The 20651-nt window shown below is 51.7% G+C and overlaps 1 protein-coding gene across 2 annotated transcripts in view; it reads left to right on the forward strand.

Moving 5' to 3' along the window:
- Nucleotides 1-20651, forward strand: part of INPP5A (inositol polyphosphate-5-phosphatase A) — a 185454-nt gene that overhangs the window by 69705 nt on the left and 95098 nt on the right. For both annotated transcript variants that reach the window (XM_036923441.2, XM_036923460.2), the window contains exons 3-4: nt 2602-2702; nt 12411-12498. In XM_036923441.2, the coding sequence (XP_036779336.1) occupies nt 2602-2702; nt 12411-12498 (189 nt within the window). The remainder of the gene's footprint in view (nt 1-2601; nt 2703-12410; nt 12499-20651) is intronic.

The following is a 20651-nucleotide window of genomic DNA, read 5'->3' on the forward strand; positions in this document are numbered from 1 at the left end:
CCTGCTGGCCACACCCTCGCAACCACACAGCTCCGCTTCCCTGGAATCCACTCTGCATGGCCCCTGCGGAGCTGCTGTTTTTGGGTCCCCCCATTTCGTTGCAGATCTGTGGGATCAGAGCCAAATGTTTGAGGAGTTTAATTTCAGTATTGAATTCCACACCATAAAAGGCTATTTCACTTTAAACAAGCACCCAAAGAGGGGGGCCGCCACTTGGCATTTAGACGAAGGCAGCTCTGAGGACCGCGGAGGATGGTGTGTGTCTTGCTGCCCAGGTGGCCGTGCCAGCCCTGGTGGTCGGCCGGGTGCCAGGGCCTCGGGGGACACGAGTGCCACGTCTCTGCCCTTGGCCGCAGAAGCTGTGACAGGCGACCCGCCTGCCCTTCCTCTGGGGCTGGCCATGGCTCCCGGGTGTGCTCTCAGCGAGCAGGTCACTTCTCTGTGAATCTGGGAGAGTCGGGATGTGCCGTGAATGCAGCCTCCTGTCTCGGCCCACAGGCTGCAGCGTCCCGTGCCCTGCTCTGGCTGCCCCTTTACTCCCCCTGCTTTAGAACTGGGTAAGAACTACTGCCCATCACAGGAGCTGGCTGCCCAGGGGGTGTTTGCCTGCCATGAAATAGGTGACCATCCGCATGTGGCCGTGAGTCACTGTTTGTGTGAATGGTCATCAGCATCCCAGGGAGGAGGCAGCTCACAGTGGGCGGTTTTCTGAAACAGGAACACTCTGCGCTGCGTTACAGGGGACTGAAAATCTCCTCAGTGAACTTCCCATAAGGCCATTTTAAAAGGGAATGAAGAACCAGCCAGGAACCGCTTACTTCACTAGCCGGCATCCAATGTCCACGCTTTTCCCACATGGCTGAAGTGCGCTTTCTGGCCAGAAGCTTTTCTGCCTTTAAAGGAACATACTCTGAGTTACGTCTGTGTTTTATGGCTGGGAACGGAGAGGCCCAGTCAGTCTCCCCAGTGCTGGGCCACCCTGCACGTTGGCTGCCGGTGCCACTGGGGGGGCCTCCCGAGGGCCCGTCATTCATTCCGTCTGAGACCCCGCCCGGCGCCCACCTCTTGCAGAAGCCCCGAGGCTGGTCCCACTGGTGCTGCCTGGCCGTGGCGGGCTCTTCCTGTGGACTCGGGCAGGCTCAGTCCGAGACACCGCTGTCTTTAGCAGCTGCTGCACAGCCTGTCTCTGCAGCCAGTGGCATGTAGCCTGTGCCTGCCGGGCGCTCTGACCCCGGGAGCCAGCAGGGCGGACATTGCAGCAGAGGCTGGGTTCCAGGTGCTGGAAATGGGGTGTTAGGCACAGGCCGCCTTGTGCAGGGGGCCTGCCTCAAGGATAGTGCATTTGAGGAGAGGGAATGCAATTTTGCAGGTTTTTGATAAAGTTTTCTAGAGCAGCTGCTCTGAGTCAGGAGGTACCTGGAGAGGGTGCAGAGCATGGTGCCCAGGAGGAGCCCAGCAGGTGTACATGGGCAAGCATGGTTAATAGCAGCACCGGCTGGGAGTTGTGGGCATGAGGCCAGCCTGCTCTCAGCCTCCAGGAGCCCCAGGTCCCCCATCCCCTCGTCCTGGCGCATCCCCACCATCACCCTTGGCCTTCTGGTCCTAGCGGCCCCATTGACTGACCCCTCCCGCTCCTAGCAAGCCCTTGTCCTCACCTCTCCACCAGGCTGGGGTGCCCTGGGCCCCCGTGATGCACTGCCCCCCTGCACCCCAGGAGAGCTGGCCCTCCAGTGCCTCACCCCTTTGTGAGCATGTGCTGGTCCACAGCTGCTCGAGTGACCTGTGGGTCACCCCAGAGCCCAGAATCTGCTCACGTGGGTCACCCTGAGATGCCAGCACGGTTCACTGCAGGGGCTGAGTGTCTGGGCTGTGCCCAGGTGGCTGTCAGGACCTCGTGCTAGATGAGGGTGTGGGACGGCGGAGGGCAGCTGAGGCCACCGTGCCTCCTGAGGGAGCTGCCGTAGTGGAGGAGGTTTACCTGCCTTGTCCAGGAGTGGAAGTGTGGGGGCAGGCCATTTAGTCAGAAGCCCTGGGAGGGAGAATGACTCAAAAGTCTGTTCCCCGGGGCCAGGATCCCCGGCTGCATGGGGCAGGCATCTCCGAGAGGAGGTGGGCATGCTGGCTCTGCCCTGAGTGGCCCGGAGGCCTGGCGGCGTCCTCTCCCGCAGTGGTGTGGGCAGGTCCGCGGGAGGGGGTGCGCCAGCCCCTAGTGCGTCGACTTTGCTTACCTCCAGATGGGTCAGCGGGTGTGCGTGCCCGTGTGTCTGCACACACCCTTGAGGCTGTACCTGGGAGTCAGCCGCAGCTCCTTCCTGGGAGGTTGTGACTGTTCTCTGGGGCCCTGCCAGGTGCTCTGTGCTTGACACAAACGGCTGCAGTTGGGAAGCGGTGCCCCTACGTTATTGAAGAGGCTCTAAGGAGTTTACGGTAATGGGGAAATGGAAGGCACTGGAAGCCAGAACAGTTAGAGGCATACAGGTGGTGTGATTCCTGGAATTTGTTAAAGACCACCCTGTGTCATAAAGCCCTGGTCCTGCAGCCCCCTCCACACGGGCTGGCTCTGCAGCTAGGGGCTGACGCTGCCGTGTGCTTCCTCCCCAGGTCGTACACACGCACAAGCCGCATTTCATGGCCCTGCACTGCCAGGAGTTTGGAGGGAAGAGCTACGAGGCCTCCATGTCACACGTGGACAAGTTTGTCAAGTAAGTCCAGCTGGTGTGCGCTATGCTCTCTGCTTCCTGGTGGGGGGCTTAGGTACAGGGTGCCACTGGGTGGGGGTGGCTAAAGGTGACAGCATGCCCCCTGGTGGGGACTCTGGGGTGACAGGGTGCCCCCTGGTGGGGTCAGGGCACAGGGTGCCACTGGGTGGGGGTGGTTCCAGGGGACAGCATGCTGGGTCTCAGGGCTTGGAGACTCTAGCCCTGAGCTCTAGGCAGAGTCCCACCTGTGAGGTCACACCTCATGTGGTCTGGTGGCTGCTGGCCTACTTCTGTGGCTGATGGGCAGGTGGGAAGGTGAACTGTCCATCATTTCGGGGGAAGAAGCCGCAGGCATCATGCCCTGGGAAGTGGACCCACCCACAGGGGTGGGCAGAGCTCACTGGCAGCAGCATCACTCAGCCCTCGGGCTCCCGTGCTGAAAAGCGGGGCAGCCGCTGGGGGTCTTTCCTTCCTTCTGTCCTGCCTCTGGCCTAGTGCCTGGGGCGCCATCTGTGTCCCCTGCAATCCCAGACTCTGGGCACTACGACTGCAGCTGCTGGCGTGGTCGACAAGTGATGCTTCTTGACTTCTGAGACTGGTCGCCAGAACCCGCCATGCTGGGAGGACCCTGGGTGGCATCTGATCTCTGGGTGGTCTCTGCATCTCTCTGCCTGGGGCCCCTCCAGAGGGTAATCTGTCTGCTGTCACTGGCCTCAGACCTGTCAGGTCCCCAGTGTGGCAGGTGGACACAAACCACCTGTTTTCACTTGTTGAATTGTGGGGTAATTTGTTAAAGGGAAAATTTTTAAAAACTGCCAGGTTTCCCCAAAATAATTTATATTTTTAAGGCAATTTCAATCAAAATATTTTCTTAGCACTTAACAAATTAATACCAAAATTAAATGGAAGAGCAGAGGGTCAAGAATAGCTAAAATTCTGGATGCAGGCTCTTAGGGGTGGTGCACACGGCTGGTCTCTGGGGGCGTGTTGGGCGCTGGAACCAGGCGCTGGGTGCCCGCCTGCAGGCCTCCCCGCTGGGGGCTCCGCTGTGCCCCGAGGGAACACGAGGGGCCTACTGCCGTCCTCAGGCTAGTGTAGCTTTGGGGCCGGGAGAGAGTTCTTTTAAAAGGTGCAAAAAGTGGGGCCTGCAGTGGCGAGGTGGTGGGTCTGCCGCGCTGAGATCAAAGACTGTGTTCATCGGAAGACACCATGAGCGAAGGTGAAGCTCAGCCACACTTGGCAAGAGATGCCTGCAACACGCTTCACTGGCGAAACCAGCATTTTAGCACATAAGGAACTGCGGCGGGACAGTGAGAGACGCCCACTGGGAGAAGGGACGCCTCCCGGTGGAGGGGCGGGCGGGGGCGGGCGCGTCGGACAGCCCCCCGCAGCACGCGCTTTGTCGGAGGTGCGTCTGCTCCCGGCCGAGTGACCGCGTGCTTGCTGTCTTTGCTCTGGATGGCCTGTTATATTTTTAAAAGGTTAAGAAGTGAGAGAAGGCATCATTTATTTTTACCAGTTTGTGGCTGTTTCCAGAGCCCCCCCACCATTCTTCGTGTCTATTCAGGGTTCTTTTGTGTCCTTTTCCTTCAGCCTGAGAATTTTAACATTTATCTTAACACAAGTTGCTGCTGATGAATTCTCTCAGCATTTTTTTTTTTTATAAATAATTATTTTTTATTGAAGGGTAGTTGACGCACAGTATTACATTACATTAGTTTCAAGTGTACAACACAGTGGTAGAACATTTATATACATAATTCGAGGTTCCAGCTATCACCCTACCAGGCTGTTACAATATCTTGACTATATTCCTTATGCTATACATTACATCCCGGTTACTTATTTATTTTACCATTGGAAGTCTGTCCTTTTTTTTTTTTTTGTGAGGGCATCTCTCATATTTATTGATCAAATGGTTGTTAACGACAATAAAATTCTGTATAGGGGAGTCAATGCTCAATGCACAATCATTAATCCACCCCAAGCCTAATTTTCGTCAGTCTCCAATCTTCTGAGGCATAACAAACAAGTTCTTACATGGAGAACAAATTCTTACATAATGAATAAGTTACATGGTGAACAGTACAAGGGAAGTCATCACAGAAACCTTCGGTTTTGCTCATGCATTATGAACTATAAACAGTCAGTTCAAATATGAATACTCATTTGGTTTTTATACTTGATTTATATGTGGATACCACATTTCTCTCTTTATTATTATTATTTTTAATAAAATGCTGAAGTGGTAGGTAGATACAAGATAAAGGTAGAAAACATAGTTTAGTGTTGTAAGAGAGCAAATGTAGATGATCAGGTGTGTGCCTGTAGACTATGTGTTAATCCAAGCTAGACCAGGGCAATAAAACATCCACGTATGCAGAAGATTTCTCTCAGAACAGGGGGGGTGAGGTTCTAAGCCTCACCTCTGTTGATCCCCAATTTCTCACCTGATGGCCCCCCTGCGACTGTGCCTGTCTTAGGTTGTTCCTCCCTTGAGGAATCTTACCCGTCTCTGGCTAACCAGTCATCTTCCGGGGCCATACAGGGAAATGTGAAGTTGGTAAGTGAGAGGGAAGCCTTATTGTTTGAAAAGGTTAGCTTTTTACTTCTTTGCATATTTATGCCCTGTGGCTTCTATGCCAGCATTTGTCTTGAGGTATCTTTACCACTTGGAAGAATTATGATACTCGGTAAATTTGATATGAGGCACGAATTCTATTTAAGGGTTGTAATTAGGAAGGAAGAAGAAAAGCTATAGAAGTAGCAGGCGGAAGAAAACATGGGAAGATTGATTATTTCTTTGGCATATCTTCTTGTAGAGTAACTTCAGCATGTATAGGTTTTAAGCTACTACTTAAATTGCGCACACACATTAACATAATAGGAGTATAGTTACATAACCAAAGCATATCTGTAATTACCAGCCATCTCCAGTGAAACCAAGTAAACCAGTTAGGCACCTTAGGCATTTGTGAAAACTTATCTATGACATGGTGGATATTGTCCAACTGAATTTGAACAGTCTGAGAGAAATCAGACAAATTAAAACAACCCATTCCTGGGGACTGTTCACATGCCATATGTTCTTTTAACAGTAAATAGTCTGTAGTTGTAAGACTTTGGAGCGCTACAATTTGCACTTCTCCAAATTCTTGGTTGAGTTCCAACAGTATAGATCCAGTCAAATTTGTTGTTTTACTGTATGCACAGGCCAGCTTAGATATCTCCTTCCTCATTCCCATGGCAAGTCCAGGAACTGGTGGGATGAGTGCATCTACAGCTGTAGCAGTGCGTGCATCTTTGTTGGGGTTTTTTGCTGATCATCTTCTGTCATGAGTCTTCCAGAGAGTGCAGATGTTGGAAGTTCTTTTTCATATCGTATCTTAGTTCATTTTCGGGGTAGCCCAATTAGGCTTTAATCCTCTGTATAGACACAAACAGACCCTTTGCCTACACTTTTATATGCCCTTTATACCCTTGTGTAGAACTCGTTGGAGGTTACCACACAGGAACTGCCCTTTTTTTTTTTTCTTTGTTTTTGGTATCACTAATCTACACTTACATGACGAATATTATGTTTACTAGGCTCTCCCCTATACCAGGTCTCCCCTATAAACCCCTTTACAGTCACTGTCCATCAGCATAGCAAAATGTTGTAGAATCACTACTTGCCTTCTCTGTGTTGTACAGCCCTCCCTTTTCTCCTACCCCCCCATGCATGTTAATCTTAATACCCACCTACTTCTCCCCCCCTTATCCCTCCCTACCCACCCATCCTCCCCAGTCCCTTTCCCTTTGGTACCTGTTAGTCCATTCTTGAGTTCTGTGATTCTGCTGCTGTTTTGTTCCTTCAGTTTTTCCTTTGTTCTTATATTCCACAGATAAGTGAAATCATTTGGTATTTCTCTTTCTCCGCTTGGCTTGTTTCACTGAGCATAATACCCTCCAGCTCCATCCATGTTGCTGCAAATGGTAGGATTTGCCCTTTTCTTATGGCTGAGTAGTATTCCATTGTGTATATGTACCACATCTTCTTTATCCATTCATCTATTGATGGACATTTAGGTTGCTTCCAATTCTTGGCTATTGTAAATAGTGCTGCAATAAACATAGGGGTGCATCTGTCTTTCTCAAACTTGATTGCTGCGTTCTTAGGGTAAATTCCTAGGAGTGGAATTCCTGGGTCAAATGGTAAGTCTGTTTTGAGCATTTTGATGTACCTCCATACTGCTTTCCACAATGGTTGAACTAACTTACATTCCCACCAGCAGTGTAGGAGGGTTCCCCTTTCTCCACAGCCTCGCCAACATTTGTTGTTGTTTGTCTTTTGGATGGCAGCCATCCTTACTGGTGTGAGGTGATACCTCATTGTAGTTTTAATTTGCATTTCTCTGATAATTAGCGATGTGGAGCATCTTTTCATGTGTCTGTTGGCCATCTGTATTTCTGTTTTGGAGAACTGTCTGTTCAGTTCCTCTGCCCATTTTTTAATTGGGTTATTTGTTTTTTGTTTGTTGAGGCGTGTGAGCTCTTTATATATTCTGGACGTCAAGCCTTTATCGGATGTGTCATTTTCAAATATATTCTCCCATACTGTAGGGATCCTTCTTTTTCTATTGATGGTGTCTTTTGCTGTACAGAAGCTTTTCAGCTTAATATAGTCCCACTTACTCATTTTTGCTGTTGTTTTCCTTGCCCGGGGAGATATGTTCAAGAAGAGGTCACTCATGTTTATGTCTAAGAGGTTTTTGCCTATGTTTTCTTCCAAGAGTTTAATGGTTTCATGGCTTACATTCAGGTCTTTGATCCATTTTGAGTTTACTTTTGTATATGGGGTTAGACAATGGTCCAGTTTCATTCTCCTACATGTAGCTGTCCAGTTTTGCCAGCACCACCTGTTGAAGAGACTGTCATTTCGCCATTGTATGTCCATGGCTCCTTTATCAAATATTAATTGACCATATATGTCTGGGTTAATGTCTGGATTCTCTAGTCTGTTCCATTGGTCTGTGGCTCTGCTCTTGTGCCAGTACCAAATTGTCTTGATTACTATGGCTTTATAGTAGAGCTTGAAGCTGGGGAGTGAGATCCCCCCTACTTTATTCTTCTTTCTCAGGATTGCTTTGGCTATTCGGGGTCTTTTGTGTTTCCATATGAATTTTTGAATTATTTGTTCCAGTTCATTGAAGAATGTTGCTGGTAGTTTCATAGGGATTGCATCAAATCTGTATATTGCTTTGGGCAGGATGGCCATTTTGACGATATTAATTCTTCCTAGCCACGAGCATGGGATGAGTTTCCATCTGTTAGTGTCCCCTTTAATTTCTCTTAAGAGTGACTTGTAGTTTTCAGAGTATAAGTCTTTCACTTCTTTGGTTAGGTTTATTCCTAGGTATTTTATTTTTTTTGATGCAATTGTGAATGGAGTTGTTTTCCTGATTTCTCTTTCTGTTGGTTCATTGTTAGTATATAGGAAAGCCACAGATTTCTGTGTGTTGATTTTGTATCCTGCAACTTTGCTGTATTCCGATATCAGTTCTAGTAGTTTTGGGGTGGAGTCTTTAGGGTTTTTTATGTACAGTATCATGTCATCTGCAAATAGTGACAGTTTAACTTCTTCTTTACCAATCTGGATTCCTTGTATTTCTTTATTTTGTCTGATTGCCGTGGCTAGGACCTCCAGTACTATGTTAAATAACAGTGGAGAGAGTGGGCATCCCTGTCTAGTTCCCGATCTCAGAGGAAATGCTTTCAGCTTCTCGCTGTTCAATATAATGTTGGCTGTGGGTTTATCATAGATGGCCTTTATTATGTTGAGGTACTTGCCCTCTATTCCAATTTTGCTGAGAGTTTTTAACATGAATGGATGTTGAACTTTGTCAAATGCTTTTTCAGCATCTATGGAGATGATCATGTGGTTTTTGTCTTTCTTTTTGTTGATGTGGTGGATGATGTTGATGGACTTTCGAATGTTGTGCCATCCTTGCATCCCTGGGATGAATCCCACTTGGTCATGGTGTATGATCCTTTTGATGTATTTTTGAATTCGGTTTGCTAATATTTTGTTGAGTATTTTTGCATCTACGTTCATCAGGGATATTGGTCTGTAGTTTTCTTTTTTGGTGGGGTCTTTGCCTGGTTTTGGTATTAGGGTGATGTTAGCTTCATAGAATGAGTTTGGGAGTATCCCCTCCTCCTCTATTTTTTGGAAAACTCTAAGGAGAATGGGTATTATGTCTTCCCTGTATGTCTGATAAAATTCCGAGGTAAATCCATCTGGCCCGGGGGTTTTGTTCTTTGGTAGTTTTTTGATTACCACTTCAATTTCGTTGCTGGTAATTGGTCTGTTTAGATTTTCTGTTTCTTCCTGGGTCAATCTTGGAAGGTTATATTTTTCTAGGAAGTTGTCCATTTCTCCTAGGTTTCCCAGCTTGTTAGCATATAGGTTTTCATAGTATTCTCCAATAATTCTTTGCATTTCCGTTGGGTCCGTCGTGATTTTTCCTTTCTCGTTTCTGATACTGTTGATTTGTGTTGACTCTCTTTTCTTCTTAATAAGTCTGGCTAGAGGCTTATCTATTTTGTTTATTTTCTCGAAGAACCAGCTCTTGGTTTCATTGATTTTTGCTATTGTTTTATTCTTCTCAATTTTATTTATTTCTTCTCTGATCTTTATTATGTCCCTCCTTCTGCTGACCTTAGGCCTCATCTGTTCTTCTTTTTCCAATTTCGATAATTGTGACATTAGACCATTCATTTGGGATTGCTCTTCCTTTTTTAAATATGCTTGGATTGCTATATACTTTCCTCTTAAGACTGCTTTTGCTGCGTCCCACAGAAGTTGGGGCTTAGTGTTGTTGTTGTCGTTTGTTTCCATATATTGCTGGATCTCCATTTTGATTTGGTCATTGATCCATTGATTATTTAGGAGCGTGTTGTTAAGCCTCCATGTGTTTGTGAGCCTCTTTGCTTTCTTTGTACAGTTTATTTCTAGTTTTATGCCTTTGTGGTCTGAAAAGTTGGTTGGTAGGATTTCAATCTTTTGGAATTTTCTGAGGCTCTTTTTGTGGCCTAGTATGTGGTCTATTCTGGAGAATGTTCCATGTGCACTTGAGAAGAATGTATATCCCGCTGCTTTTGGATGTAGGGTTCTGTAGATGTCTATTAGGTCCATCTGCTCTACTGTGTTGTTCAGTGCCTCTGTGTCCTTACTTATTTTCTGCCCAGTGGATCTATCCTTTGGGGTGAGTGGTGTGTTGAAGTCTCCTAGAATGAATGCATTGCAGTCTGTATCCCCCTTTAGTTCTGTTAGTATTTGTTTCACATATGCTGGTGCTCCTGTGTTGGGTGCATATATATTTAGAATGGTTATATCCTGTTGTTGGAGTGAGCCCTTTATCATTATGTAGTGTCCTTCTCTATCTCTTGTTACTTTCTTTGTTTTGAAGTCTATTTTGTCTGATATTAGTACTGCAACCCCTGCTTTCTTCTCACTGTTGTTTGCTTGAAATATGTTTTTCCATCCCTTGACTTTTAGTCTGTACATGTCTTTGGGTTTGAGGTGAGTTTCTTGTAAGCAGCATATAGATGGGTCTTACTTTTTTATCCATTCTATTACTCTGTGTCTTTTGATTGGTGCATTCAGCCCATTAACATTTAGGGTGACTATTGAAAGATATGTACTTATTGCCATTGCAGGCTTTAAATTCGTGGTTACCAAAGGTTCAAGGTTAGCCTCTTTAGTATCTTACTGCCTAACTTAGCTCGCTTATTGAGCTGTTATATACACTGTCTGGAGATTCTTTTCTTCTCTCCCTTCTTATTCCTCCTCCTCGATTCTTCATATGTTGGGTGTTTTGTGCTGTGCTCTTTCTAGGAGTGCTCCCATCTAGAGCAGTCCCTGTAAGATGTTCTGTAGAGGTGGTTTGTGGAAAGCAAATTCCCTCAGCTTTTGTTTGTCTGGGAATTGTTTAATCCCACCGTCATATTTGAATGATAGTCGTGCTGGATACAGTATCCTTGGTTCAAGGCCCTTCTGTTTCATTGTTTTAAATATATCATGCCATTCTCTTCTGGCATGTAGGGTTTCTGTTGAGAAATCTGACGTTAGCCTGATGGGTTTCCCTTTATAGGTGACCTTTTTCTCTCTAGCTGCCTTTAACACTCTTTCCTTGTCCTTGATCTTTGCCATTTTAATTATTATGTGTCTTGGTGTTGCCCTTCTTGGATCCTTTCTGTTGGGGGTTCTGTGTATTTCCGTGGTCTGTTCGATTACTTCCTCCCCCAGTGTGGGGAAGTTTTCAGCAATTATTTCTTCTAAGATACTTTCCATCTCTTTTCCTCTCTCTTCTTCTTCTGGGACCCCTATAATACGGATATTGTTCCTTTTGGATTGGTCACACAGTTCTCTTAATATTGTTTCATTCCTGGAGATCCTTTTGTCTCTCTCTATGTCAGCTTCTATGCGTTCCTGTTCTCTGATTTCAATTCCATCAATGGCGTCTTGCATTCTATCCATTCTGCTTATAAACCCTTCCAGAGTTTGTTTCATTTCTGCGATCTCCTTTCTGGCATCTGTGATCTCCCTCCGGACTTCATCCCATTTCTCTTGCGTATTTCTCTGCATCTCTGTCAGCATGTTTATGATTCTTATTTTGAATTCTTTTTCAGGAAGACTGGTTAGGTCTGTCTCCTTCTCTGGTGTTGTCTCTGTGATCTTTGTCTGCCTGTAGCTTTGCCTTTTCATGGTGATAGGAATAGTTTGCAGAGCTGGGACGAGTGACGGCTGGAAGGACTTCCTTTCTTGTTGGTTTGTGGCCCTCCTCTCCTGGGAGAACAGCGGCCTCTAGTGGCTTGTGCTGCGCAGCTGCGCGCAGACAGGGCTTCTGCTTCCTGCCCGGTTGCTATGGAGTTAATCTCCGCTGTTGCTGTGGGCGTGGCCTGGCTCGGGCAGCTGCTCCAAGATGGTGGAGTCGCGTTGGAGCAGGAGCGGCTGGGAGGCTATTTATCTCCATAAGGGGCCTCCCTGCTCCCTGCAGCCCAGGGGTTAGGGTGCCCAGAGATCCCGGATTCCCTACCTCTGGATGAAGTGACCGAATTCTCTCAGCTTTTGTCTGAAAAAAGTCTTTGTCTTCATTTCTGAAAGATACTTTTGTTGTAGTAGAATTGGATTTTGTTGGTTTTTCTTTCAGAGCTCTGAGGGTGCCGTCCCATTGTCCCCCCCACCTGGCTGAGGGTTTAGCCATTGTTCTCATCTTAATTTTCTGTATATAATGTGCTTTTTTCCCCCTGACGGCTTGGTTGTGTCTTTCTGGCTGGTTTTAGCAACCTTATAATGTTCCGCTCTAGTTTGATTTTCTTTGTTTATCTTGCTTGGGGTTCTTTGAGCTTTTTCTGTCTGTAGGTTTATAATTCTAATCAAATTTGGAAAAAGTTTTCCATGAGTTGCTTAAATAGGATCTATTTTTAAAAAACTAAAAAACCAAGAGTTTGCCCTCGGGCTGCAGCCTCCGATGTCGGCAGCAGCCTCTATGTCGTCGCTCACATTTCCTTCGGAGCGTCTCTGCACTTGGGCTCCCAGACCGCTGGTCGGTGTTGCAGGTGCTGTAACGCGCGGCTTCCGGGCAGCACCCATACCTTCTTGGACACACCTGTGAGGGGGCAGTGCCTGTGGCTTCTGCATTAAAGAACTCACTTTTTTCCTTCCAGAGAACTGCTCTCGAGTGATGCAATGAAAGAATATAACAGGGCTCGAGTCTACCTGGATGAAAACTACAAATCGCAGGAGCATTTCACAGTAAGTGCAGTTCCGCCCCATGGGGCACCAGGTGTCGGCGGCGCTGCGCTTCCTCCAGGGAAAGGCAGGTCGGTGGGTGGACAGCTCTTGGTCACAGCGCGACGGGAGCATGCCTGTTGGATGGCCCCTCGCCAGCTGGCACAGAGGAGGCCTCATAGGAGCAGGGAGGGGGGCAGCCGAGAGGGAGGCCGGAGCTGATGCCATGTGCAGGGAAGGCGAGAGCGAGGAGTCACACCCCATCCTAGATCGCCTGTGTGCTCAGCGGCCTTTGGGAGCCCAGCAGACCCCCCAAGGGGCCAGCGGCCTCCACAGGGGAGCGCAGTGGGGGAAGGGGGCCCCCATGGGGCGTGACAGCTGTGGGACAGTTCGGGGGCGGAGCGGGGGTTAGGTGGCCCCAGGTGTCGAGCAGCGCTGGTCCAGAGGACCGGCGTTCAGGCCCGCATCTTCCGGGGAGCCCCGAAGCCGCTGTGTCAGGCGAGTGCCCTCTGCTTCCTTTTCCTTGCACCCTCCCCTCGCCTCTGCTGCATGGCCACATCAGGGTGCCTATTTGCTTGGCTTCCCCAGGATGCGAGGCTGGCCTGCAGGCAGCGGCCCGTGGCCCTGGCCCAGGGAGGACAGCACGCAGCAGGTCCCCAGCCGTTCTCTGGCTTCTGGAAGCAGTGGGCACTCTGTGCAGGTGGCTGGGGAGGTGTCCTGCACAGGGAGCACAGAGCAGAGGCACTGGAATGTCGAGGCTGTCCTTTGGGTTAGAGGCATCTGAGGTGGTCAGTCATTAGATCTGGGGCATTGGTGCCAGTTACATGGTATCCTTCCACTGTGGAGATAGCCTGTGACTGAGATTCCTATGTCCACCCTCTGCATGCACAGTGGCCTCACTGCCAGCCTCCTCGAGTGCACCAGGGCCGTGAGCCCACTGTGCTTGCGTCTCCCGCGTTCCCTGCGAAGGGGACACAGCCCCGCCGTCCCACCGACCCACCTGCTCCCTTCTGGCTGCTTCCCTTCACCCTCCCGCTCTCCTGCTTTTCCCACGGGACTCACTCAGATGAGAGGGCAGCGGCTACGTGAGTGTGGCCGGTGGGCTCCCTGCAGCTCAGGTGTTGCAGAAGAGGGACAGCGGCTGGGCTGCACACATAGCAGTGGAACTACCCAGAATAAGCCAGAGTGAAGAGGCCGAGAGAGTTAGGAGGGCACCACGCCTGTGATGGCCCCTGGTCATACATGCATGAGGCTGGGGTCCCAGGCGAGCAGAAGGGGTGTGGATGGGTACTTGAAGAAGTAATGGCTGAGAGTTTTCAAAACTTGGCAAAATGTACAGACCCATAGATGCAGTTATTGTAATGAGTTTCAAGCAGAGTAAACGTCTTGTGCCGTGACACATCGCTGTCAGGTTACTGAGAATGGGGACATGAAGGTGCCTCCTTGCCCCGTCACCCTCAGAGCGCTGGGCTCTGCTCCCCATTGAAGCCCTGCAGCACTCATGGGTCCCCTCCTGGAAACGGCTCAGGTCTTCGCCGCCTCCTTTAATTGGAATACACAGTTATTTTCTCAAAGGATGAAGACAGGTGCAGATGCAAGTTGAGAGTAAGTGGTTGTATTCACATCCAAGCAGACCCCAGAACCGGGCTGCTGCAGGGCGAGGGGTCAGCTGCTCAAGCTCAGCACGTGTGTGCAGTGTCAGAACCCAAGCAAAAGGCGGCAGAGCCGGCAGAAGCACACGGCTGGCCTCTGGCACACTGATACTGGAGGGGGCCGGGGGCCGGGGCCAGCCAGCACGGCCTCAGGGATGCCTGTGGACACTTGGCCTGCAGAGCAGCAGACTCGGCCACAGAAAAGGCTGTCACGTGGTGTGGGTGACGTGGGACTGGGGCGGCCCCACGCCGGGGGCATGTGCCTGCAGGATGGCTGGCAGAGTACCCTTCAGGAAGAAGGCAGGCGGGCTTGGAGGAAGACCTCCGACCGGCTGGCTTCCCAGCCGCTCCAGAGGGTGTAGAAGCTCCAGCTGGGGTCAGCTGCACCTCTGAGGGCAGCTGTTCCCAGGACTCTGCCTGTGCTGGATTCTGGGCCACCCCCAGGCCTGGACAAGCCTCAGAGCTGCCCAGTGGAACACTCCCCAGGAGGCACTGAAGTCCGGCCGAAACAGGCCCAGTCGGTGTGAGGTCGACACTGGACCACATGTGTTCTGACCACAAAGGAATTAAACAGTTCTGGAAAACTCCTAAATCTTTGGAAATAAATGACAAACTTGTAAATAACCCATAAGTCGCCAAAGAGAATTTCACAAAAGAAATTAGAAAATATTTCCAGTTATTTGAAAAATAAACTGAAAACCTTCAAAATTTGTGAGATGCACCCCAATGTAGTGCTCAGAGGGATATTTTTAGTATAAAATGTTTACTTTAGAAATTTAAAAATGAAAAGCAAATAGAGGAAAGGAAATAATAAAATAGCAGAAATTAGTGGAAAATAAAGGAGAATAGTAGAGAAAATTAATGAAACCTAACTGGATCCTTAAAAAGGTTAACAAATCTAATAAGCCTTTCTCAGTGGATGAGAATGTGTGTTTGGGCCTGTTTGGGCCAGAGACCGAGGCGGCGACGGGGTCCCCCAGGCTGAATGCCCGCCAGCCTGAAGGGCTGCTCAGGTGCCCCCACCTTGGTGCTGCGGCCACAAGGGGCGTGCGGGGTGCTGTGAGCAGAGCCAGAGGCCACCAGCTCCCGCGCTGCTTGTGACCAGGAGCTGTTCGGAAGGCCTGGGTCCACAGCTGCCCCTCCCTCTCCTCACACGCACCCCTAGGAAGTTTTCCATGTTTTTGTGAGGCTCTCCGTTCTCCGGTTCTCCGTGGTCTGCTTCGTGTCCCATCTTTGCATGGTGACATAGTAGTTCCCTCTCTCTTCCATCGGAAATGTTTGGTTGGCTGCAGAGAGATGGCAGAAAGGGGGAGGAACAGCAAGGCCGAGAGCTCTGTTATAATTCTTCCTCATCCCTTGAGATTTACCTCAAAATGTCACTTGACGATTTGCAGTAAAAAACAAAAACCTGAAAAACCAGCATTCCCCCAACACAGCAATTTCATGGAACAACCAGCCGTTTTAGTGAGAGAGGAAGCCCACGTCCACGTAGCTTTATTACATGTATTGTAATTGTTCCGTTTCATTACTGGCTCTTGTTGTGAATCTCTTGCTGTGCCTAGTCTGTCAATCAGACACGGCCAGGTGTGCACACAGTGTGTCGGGTCTTGGTGCTGTCCTTGGTTTCAGGCCTCCGCTGGGGGTCTCGGAACACGTTCCCCACCGATGAGGGGACTGCACCCAGGGACAGAGGCCAGTGCACGGTCCACGGCCCTGCCGCGGCGACCTGTAGCCACTGCAGACCGCGGGCCTGGGGGACTGGCCTCCATGGCTGCGGGGGTGCAGTGTGGAAGCGGTGCTGCAGCCTGGCGTGTTGACACGCTGAATGGCAAGATGGTGCCGTCTCTGTGCCCCCTAGCCTGGCACTGCCTGCCATCTGGCTTTTCCTCCTGGCCGTCCTCCGGGGCCTCCCCCACAATGGCAGTCCTGCACGGGGTGCTCAGCGGCGGTTGGATGGGACAATCGTTTGGCGGGTGGGCAGTGGTCAGGGTGCTCGTCCCAGAGCTGGCACAGGGCCATGCCCTTGCCTCCCCTGCCCCATGACGGTAGTTTGCAGGAAGGACCTGCCTGACCCTGGGCCCTCGTGCTTGGGGTCTCCCCTCAGTGTGACATGAGGAACCTTCTTACTGCTGGGCGGCCTGGGGTCCTGGGCGGGTTGGCCCACATGCAGTCCCTTCCCACCCACACCTGGCGGCTCTGGCTGTCAGAGAAGGAAAATTTAATTTTTGCAAGATTAATGGTATTGGAGCAATATTTTTAGCTGAGTATGGTTCAAATAATAGGCCATTAATTGAAAAAGGAAATTGAAATGAATTTATCTTTCACGTAAATGCTGTCATGGGTATTAATAGGGATCAGACAGTAGTGGCCTGTTCCCAGAAAGAAGTTGAGTCTGAAGCTGCACCTGGTGCGGAAATGTGATGGTGGGAGGCTGCTGTGCACACGAGTCAGGGGGGCTGCATTTGGGGGGCTGTGGCCTGGGGGGCTGTGAGCCTGGGGGGCTATGGCCTGGGGGACTGTGAGCCTGCATGGGGCTGTAGGCCTGGGGTGCTGTGGCCTGGTGGGAGCTGTGAGTCTGGGGGTCTGTGGCCCCAGGAGGACTTTGCAGGGTGCTTAGGGTGGAGGCAGGAACCTGCAGATATGTGCTTTCACCAGGAGATGGCGCCAAAGCAGCATTTTATGTCCTGAGCCTTTGGTACAGGAGATGCTCGTATGTTTTTAGACAAAAAAAGAATTAACCATTAAACTTTGTTTGCTTGTAAGACTATCCTGAGTGGCCATTTACTTAAGCAGGAGGCTCATCTGGTGTACTAGGGGTCTGAGAAGACAGGTCCCACTGGTGCAGACCCCTGGGCCTTGGTGCTGGCCGGGTCACCGCCTGCCTGCACGTCCTACGGGACTTCGAGTCGGGAGCCAGCTTCACCAGAGATGCCGCCGGTCTTGCTTGGTGACTTTGGCACTGAAGGAGTGGCTGTACTGTCACAGGAACTGGGTGAAACGCCCGTCACGGGGTGACCGAGAACCTGGGCCCCTGGTGTTGGTCAGTACAGCCGTATGTGAGCCGGACAGGAGATGGGGACTGCGTGCTCCTCAGAGCCCCTGGTGCCCCGGGCCCTTTCCTCTGCGCAGCAGCTGCACTACATTGGAGCTCTGAATACCCTTGTCTTCCTTCCTGAATTCAGGCTCCTTAAGGGCAGCCACTTTGATTCCCGCTCTGGCCTGGAGCCTGGAGTCGCGCCCGCACATACTGAGAATCCGCCAAACATGCTCCGAGTCTGAAGGAGTGGGGATCCTGGGGTGAGAGGCCAGGACTCAGTCGTGAACTAGACATGAACGCCCCTCCCAGTGAGAGTCCAGAGGCTGTGGCGGCACCAGGGTGAACTCACAAGAGAATGCCAGCCCAGAGATAGAATTTAAGGTCATTGGAATTCAGATTCATTTAAGACCACATGCTGGATGAGACCCCATGGACGCAGGCTGCAAGAGGGTCTGACTAGGGCCCCTGAGCTTGGGGCCGCATATTTGGCGATTGGGAATATGAGGCAGGGACAGGGGTGTGCCAGAAGCCATATAGCAGAAAAGAACGATCCCAGGAGAAGGGGGACCCGAAGACTTCTGCCCTCCCAGGCCTAGTCCCCTGCCGGAGCTGCCCATCTGAGCTCTGGCTTCCAAGCCCCATGCCACATAGGTGGGCATGCAGCAGATGCCCCAGGTGCCCTTTCCCTAGGGAGTGAATATGGTGTTATCAACAGCAGAATGTTAAGTGTTCCCACACCCTGGCAGACTTGCTGTTTAAACATCCCATTTATGTTTTTGCATTTGCCCAAGAAGAACCAAGATGTTCCAGTTTTAATCACCAGCCTGTTTCTAGGCTCTCTGGTTCTGCTCCCATTACACAGGGAACAAAGCTCGGGTCCTCCCGGAGGAGAAGGCAAGGCTCTGTGGTCCTCTTTTGCAGTGGTGTGGCTGCACAAGGGCACCAGGGGAGCCCTGGAAGTGTGGCGGGACCCCTGCTGCACGCCCTCCCTGTCCCTGGAGGTGTGTGAGGCCAGCAAGGCAGACAGCCTGCCACCGGCTCCCAGCGACACGGAGCACGCTCCCGGATGGGGCTCATGGTTGTTGGGGATGCCACAGTGTCAGGTGGGAAGCCAGCAGCTGCTGCTCTGCACACCTGGCTGATCCTCACTGTCCAAGGGACACCAGCTCCTTGTAGAACAGTCACAAAGCACAGTCGGGCTGAATGAAGCCCCGCCATTGCTATCATTCTGTGGTCCCCCCTTGAGGACTGTGCTTGTGTTATGTTCTGCCAACACAGCAGTGGCCCTGCTGTCTCAGGAAGGTGGCTGCCACCCTGGCACACCATCTGTCCCCAGCCATTCCTGCTCTTCCCTCACCCCCACAGGTACCTGCGCCACCTTTGTGCCACTGGGTAGGCCTGCCTCAGGGCCTTTGCACCGGTCTGTCCTCCCATGTGCTCCTTCCTCCCAGGCGCCCCCAGCCTGACTCCCCAGGAGAGCCCTGCCTGGGTCCCTGTGCCACCCTCACCTCCTCCTGGGGATCGGCCTTTCCTGAATGCCTGTCTGTGTGGCATGCTCCCCTGCCACCCCCCAGCCGCTGTCGTCCTTGCTCCGTGAGGCCAGAGTCTGAAAATCGATGGAGTTAGGCATTGCGTCTGTATGAAAGGGCAGCGGTAACCGGCCACATGATGTGAACTGTGACTGTCAGAAAAGTGACTTGGCACAAGGACTTAGGGAACCTGCAGTTATGAGGAGGGCTCTGAGGCAGGTTGTCTCTTTGCTAAACCACGCAGCTTCCTGGGACCCAGATGCCCAGGTCCCCCCACTCCCAGCTCCAGCCCCAGGAGCTCATGGAGGAGTCGGGGCCCTGCCTTGGTGTGTGCGTGCAGCGTGCCCCGCTCGGGGAGGAGGGTCTCTGGAGGAAACACGAACTCCATGCCTGCATGAGGGATGCTGAGGCGCCTACTGAGCATCTGTCCATCGACCCAACCCCTTGGAAAATGCGTCCCACCCTCAGCTTTCCAGGGCCTGCCTCTTGAGACCTCCCCGTGGAGGGACCTCATTCCCCAGCACGGTTTTTGCTAAGGCAACTGCAGCGGGGGCGGCCCTGAGGAAGCAGGCAGTCTCCCAGGCTTCCGTGTGTCTACGGATCAGGCCCTGATCGCAGAGGACTTACGTCTGATTTCACTAGAGGAGTGGAGAAGACACACTGCTTTTCCGTGAAAACCCTGAGCATCAATGAGGACATAAAGGTGATGGTTTTCCTACATTCTGGCTTCAAGAATGGCCAAACGAGGAAGAAATAGTCACTTTACTTCCAAACGGTGCCATCTATTTCAGTGTGGAAGAAAAGCTTCAGCACAAGGGCCCTCAGTGTCCCTGGGGCCTTCAACCCACCTGCCACAGGCCCAGAGGGAGCAGGTGGCCACGCCTATCCAAGGCATTCCGTGCTGTGGGGCTCACGGGCAGCCTGCCCTGGGGACCCCCTCCTCCGCTTCCTGGGTGCCCTCTCCCCCAATCCTGGGGGCCCAGTCCTCCTCCCAGGTGATCCCATCCTCCCCCTACCGGGTGACCCCACGCCAGGCTGCATATTGTGGGGCATGAGGGGTGCCAGAGACAAGGCCCCACAGAGCCTCCCAGACTCACCCGCACTCAGACGGCTGGGTGGGAAAAGTGAGGTCGTTCACCTCAGAGTGCGGGTGGCGCAGCCTGCCCCTGAGGCACAGACCCCCCCGCAGCCGCCCCCACCTGGCCGGCCTCAGCTGCGTCTGCTGCGGGAAGGCAGTCGGGCAGCCCCTGCGCCGCTCCTGGCTCATGAGCTGTGGGCCTCAGAAGCGCCTGCACGGCAGCTGTACCTGGAACCTTGGTCGCCACCCACCAAGCAGGTCTCAGGAGCCCTTTGGGTGCGGCGAGCGCAGGCCCCATGGGCTGGGAGGCTGCCCTGTGCTGTGCAGGGCTGGGGCCTTGGCAGCCAGCAGTCCCGGGAGCAGACCCCCGTCAGAGCAGGACTGCGAGCTCCCCTCTGTGTGTGAGGGGTGTGGCCACTCATCCAGCTCTCCCTGCCCACACCTTCACCCTGGGATTTGATTTGGTCCCTGGAAAGAGGCGCACGGCGAGCATCGTCCGTGAGGCCAGAAATACAGCCTGACCGGAAAGCTGGAGGACGCCATAGTTTCCCTGGAGCATGGACTTGCTCCTCTGGGGTGATGCCGAAGCCCAGGAGAAGTCGCTCCCTCTGCTTCAAGAGAACAGTCGGTCGGGGCAGCTGCCCTGCCTGGCCCCAAGCTCTGCTTTGCAACTGGCCCATTCAGCACATTCCTGTTCCCAGCAAAGTGCAGCTCCTGCACGGTGCAGTCCACAGTGGCCCCTGGGCCCGGGGATGGGTCTGTCCACTTGGGAGCTGATGGTCCCTCTGCTCCCGCCTCCGTCTGTGCTGGTGGCTCCTGGCCTAGGACAGCTTGACTACTGGTTACCAAGGAACTGGCGCCTTCCTCTTCCTTCCTTCCCT

This window comes from Manis pentadactyla, chromosome 8, assembly GCF_030020395.1.
Source record: "Manis pentadactyla isolate mManPen7 chromosome 8, mManPen7.hap1, whole genome shotgun sequence".
NCBI lineage: Eukaryota > Metazoa > Chordata > Mammalia > Pholidota > Manidae > Manis > Manis pentadactyla.